The sequence below is a fragment of the Sinocyclocheilus grahami genome, unplaced genomic scaffold, assembly GCF_001515645.1.
Source record: "Sinocyclocheilus grahami isolate Dianchi unplaced genomic scaffold, SAMN03320097.WGS_v1.1 scaffold190.1, whole genome shotgun sequence".
Classification (NCBI taxonomy): Eukaryota; Metazoa; Chordata; class Actinopteri; order Cypriniformes; family Cyprinidae; genus Sinocyclocheilus; species Sinocyclocheilus grahami.
In genome coordinates this window covers 844,572-849,119 of record NW_015505369.1, presented here as the reverse complement: position 1 = coordinate 849,119, position 4,548 = coordinate 844,572, and the positions used below count along the sequence as shown (strand labels likewise).

Here is a 4,548-nt window from a genome sequence, read left to right as displayed (position 1 = left end):
CATGCATGTATATATTTAAGAAAAATATGTTATATTTTTATATTAAATATATTTATATATAATGTAACTTTTGATCAATTTAATGCGTCTTTGCTAAATAAACACGTCAATTTTAAATTATTTCAAATTATTAATTTCTAAAAAATCTTACTGACCTCAGACTTTTAAACAGTGTATGAATGTAATATTTTGTATTTTAAATTTAAGCTTAAGATTAATGATCTGTTGTGATGCTATATTCTTTATATATATAATTATATATTAGTGCTGTCAAACGATTAATCACGATTAATCGCATCCAAAATAAAAGTTTTTGCTTGCATATATGTGTGTGTACTGTGTATATTTATTATTTATATATAAATACACACTCATGCACGTATATATATTTAAGAAAAATATGTTATATTTTTATATTAAATATATTTATATATAATGTAACTTTTGATCAATTTAATGCGTCTTTGCTAAATAAACACGTCAATTTTAAATTATTTCAAATTATTAATTTCTAAAAAATCTTACTGACCTCAGACTTTTAAACAGTGTATGAATGTAATATTTTGTATTTTAAATTTAAGCTTAAGATTAATGATCTGTTGTGATGCTATATTCTTTATATATATAATTATATATTAGTGCTGTCAAACGATTAATCACAACTTTTTACATTTTTTTCTTGAGATGTGTGGCACATATATAGAAAATATGGAAATGTGTGTACTTATCCCTTTCTTTCTCTCTGTTTTTTTGACAAATCACAGTTGCAGCGATTTAAAGAGGACATTGCAGCAAGCAGTTTTAGTTTTGGTACGCAAGCAATAGAGCAGGCCATTGAACAGACAAAAGCCAACATTAAATGGGTATCAGAAAACAAAGTGCAAGTGATGAACTGGCTGATTGAACAGTCAGCCTAATCACTCTCATTATAAATGTTTCTGTATAATATTTTCATACTTAACATAAGTATTGCATATATTTATATTTTGAAGATAAATACAGACATTTTCTTATCAAGTTTGATTATCAGCTGTTCTGTGCCTTTGATTATTAAATTAGATCACTTAAATATTTAGCAGTATTTTATTATGTAGTCGCTTATAATTCTGATGTCAATCTTCCTTTGCTCAAAAAAAAATAAATATATATATATATTTGTACGCATTTAAATATTTTGCAATAAACATCAAATATATTTTGTGTTCATAATCATCCGTTTTATAATGTCCTGTCATTTATGCTTATCATTTCTTCATTTATGATTTATTGGCAATTCTTCATAGAACAAGTAGTTTCATTGCCTTTTGAAAGATGAACTAACGGCATCCACAGTGGAATGGACCTTCAATAACACAGGCCAAGATGTAACAACACATTACAGGACTTCTTGTTTCTGTAACTAGATGAACATGGTTAATTCTTCTGTGTCATTAGAGACTCAACAGAGGAAGTAGACAAGACAGCACAAATGGGAGGAAGGGAGGGTGAGGAAGTGATTCATTATCATGGTGTCTGAAAGCAGCTTCAGACTTGTCACCTTTAAGAATCTTACGCCTTTTACCACTTATAAATGGACATTGAAGAACAGCTGTCACTCACGTCACTAGTGGTGCTATTTATATCTTTAATGCAGTCACAGCAAGATTTTTGCTGTTGTTGTGCAGTCTGACATGGACGTTGCATCATGAGATTCTCATCATGTCGCCTTATTACTGGCACCATGGGTACTTAAAGGAATAGTTCACCCAAAATGTGTAATTTGCTGAACATGTACTCACTCTCAGGCCATCCAATATGTAAATGAGCTTGTTTCTTCATCAGAACAGATTTAGAGAAATTTAGCATTACATCACTTGATCATCAATGGATCCTCTGCAGTGAATGGGTGCCGTCAGAATGGAGGAAGCATTATTATGGATTATAAACTTGTATTTTGGCCAGAAGTGATGGTTTAAATTTAAAATGCCTTAATGATGGATTTGTTTCTTACAAACACGCAGCTTTTCACTTCACAAGATGTTAATTTATGGAATAGATACTAAATATAGTTGATTACTTGTGAATATTTGTGTTGTTTTTGTCCGCTATTTGGACTCTTATTCTGACGGCACCCATTCACTGCAGAGGATCCATTAGTGAGCAAGTGATGTAATGCCAAATTCCTTTAAATCTGTTCCAATGAAGAAACAAACTCAGCTAAATCTTGGATGGTCCAATGGAATTTTCAGCAATTTTTCAGTTTTGGGTGAACTTTTCCTAGTTCCTCAAGATAAAAGAAAATTTAAGGTATCAGGAAACAAGTCAGTTGATCTTTTTTGCTTGAAAGAGGCATCAGACCTTGCATTTCAGAAGAAGAGCCCACACAGAGCTTCGTTTACAGTCTGAGGGGTATTAAAGGATCTCACCTGTGAGAGTTAGTTTACTTTCCTTCCCACATTAATGCTCACTCTGCAGGGGTGTTTCCTTAAATGTGTGAGTTACAACGTCGTGGAATGACCATCACAGCTGTCTCTCATTAGGATGCTGCTTAACTGGATCTGCTTTATGGTGTACATTGTTTAAAGGGCATAGTATTGGAATCATCTGTATGTATAAAACAAATCACAAAAGTGATGTTTCAAGGCTTTATTTTCCAGAAGATTCATAAATATTAATATATTTTTAAACATAGAAAAATATAAATAGCTGTACAAACATTTACAAATATAAAGTCTTTCATTTTCTTACAAACATTGCACAAATTAATATTTGCATTAAGATGTGCAATTCAGTCCATTTTCATCAGCACTGTCCTTGGAAGACATTGTGTTGCTCGAGAAACCAAAAATCTTGAGCTGGGAATGAATGGAAATCACCTTCGACTGGAGTCTGGAAAAATAAAATACAGATCAAATTAAGAAAAAGAACAGGAGCGTTTTTTAAAATTTAATAAAATTTTTGGTAACACTTTACTTGAAGGGGTGTGCATAAGACTGACATGACACCTACATAATCATGACATGACATATGTCATGAATATGAAGGAGGTTTTATGCATGTTTATGACAAATATCATTAAGTGTCATTCGCTCAGTTATGTCATTTTTAATGCAAATATGACATTATTTGACCTAACCCTAACCTAACCCTACCCCTACCCTTACCCCTAACCATAGCGCATAACAAAGACATCTCAAACAATGTCATCTTTGTATTAAAAATGACATAACTGAGCGAATGACATTTAATGACAGTTGTCAAAAACATTCAAAAAAACCTTTCATATTCATGACATGTGTCATGCCATGATTATGTAGGTGTCATGTTAGGATTATGAAGGTGCCATGTCAAAATAAAAATAAAATTTAAAGCTAGGTGCCTAGGAAACCAACTAAACCTAACTAATAAAAAAACAAATAACTAATGATAATAATAATAACTATATAGAAAAAAATCCCCAAACTAATAAAAATGACAAAAACACAGAACAAAATTACTAAAATATTTAACAAAAATTAAAAATAGAAACTATAATAGTATCTCAGTTATAACACACACACACACACACACACACACACACACACACACACACACACACAGTGCAATATTGCCTATAAAGTCTGAATTAACTAAATGTTTTAATATTTTATAATAAACATTATTATTTAAAATAGTATATAAATGCTGTTGAAGTACCATGTACATACCTGAGAACAGGTCATAGATGGGAACCGCTGAGCTGGTAAACTTTGAGTAACTGAAGGGGTCACAGTTAAGCCGTCAAAGTTGGTTGATGCAGCGTTGACCTCGGCCTGAGTTCCACGATTTGCCTCGTCTTCACTGAGTTCAAGCTGAGCGGACAGGCAGGAGATGTACTGGATAGTGAGCCGCAGTGTCTCGATCTTGGTCAAGGTTTTTCCGACAGGAGCCACTGAAGGAGGCAGGTACGTCCTGAGGTGATGAAGAGCTTTCGTCAGATCTCTCATCCTCAGCTTCTCCCGATCACTTGCGGTTTGCCGCTTCACTCCAGGGAATTTTGACCTTGGCCGTCCGGTTCTCTTGGGTGGCTGGACCTGGCTCTTCTCCTGGGTGGGGATGCTGACATGTGGGAAGATCTGAAGTATGTCCTGTCCCGCTCTGCTAGAGTAAGCTGGAGGGGAGAAGCCGCAGGAATCTATGGAAGCGGTTGGAGACAGACTGCTGCAGGCGCTGTAGTAGCCTGCATCTGATACGGCGTAGCTCTGATCCAGAAGGTTCTCGCAGCCAAACAGGAAAGCGCTGCTGTCTTGGAGCTGAAGAGAAGAGCTGGAGATATCCATGGCTGCAGAGTTGAGAAATTCTCTGCTGAATGAGGTTGTGGTTTCTGGTGGAGCGTGTTCCTGCTGTATATATCCTCTGTGAGGTGCGAGTTGTCACTTCAGAGGATCCCAGTCGGTACTTGAGAGGAGAAGTGACACCAGAAGTAGGGGGTCTGTGGGAAAGAGCAGCTTCTCCTGCCTCAGATGTGAGGTGTGAGGGCCAGAAATAAATAGATAGATAGATAGATAGATAGATAGATAGATAGATAGA

General features: G+C 34.9%; 2 protein-coding genes across 2 annotated transcripts in view; one reads left to right on the top strand and one right to left on the bottom strand.

Annotated features, from left to right (window-relative positions):
• Positions 1 to 1,055, top strand: part of LOC107594735 (aminopeptidase N-like) — a 13,114-nt gene extending 12,059 nt beyond the window's left edge. Inside the window, exon 19 of the mRNA XM_016284902.1 lies at positions 765 to 1,055. Coding sequence (XP_016140388.1) covers positions 765 to 917 — 153 coding nt within the window. The 3' untranslated portion in view covers positions 918 to 1,055. The remainder of the gene's footprint in view (positions 1 to 764) is intronic.
• A 1,726-nt stretch (positions 1,056 to 2,781) lies between these two features.
• LOC107594737 (mesoderm posterior protein 2-like) lies at positions 2,782 to 4,298 on the bottom strand. Its single transcript, XM_016284903.1, has 2 exons — positions 3,687 to 4,298; positions 2,782 to 2,868 (listed from the first exon to the last, which is right to left on the bottom strand). Exons 1-2 carry the CDS (start codon positions 4,296 to 4,298, stop codon positions 2,782 to 2,784), a joined length of 699 nt encoding a protein of 232 aa, XP_016140389.1.
• Positions 4,299 to 4,548: the final 250 nt, after the last annotated feature.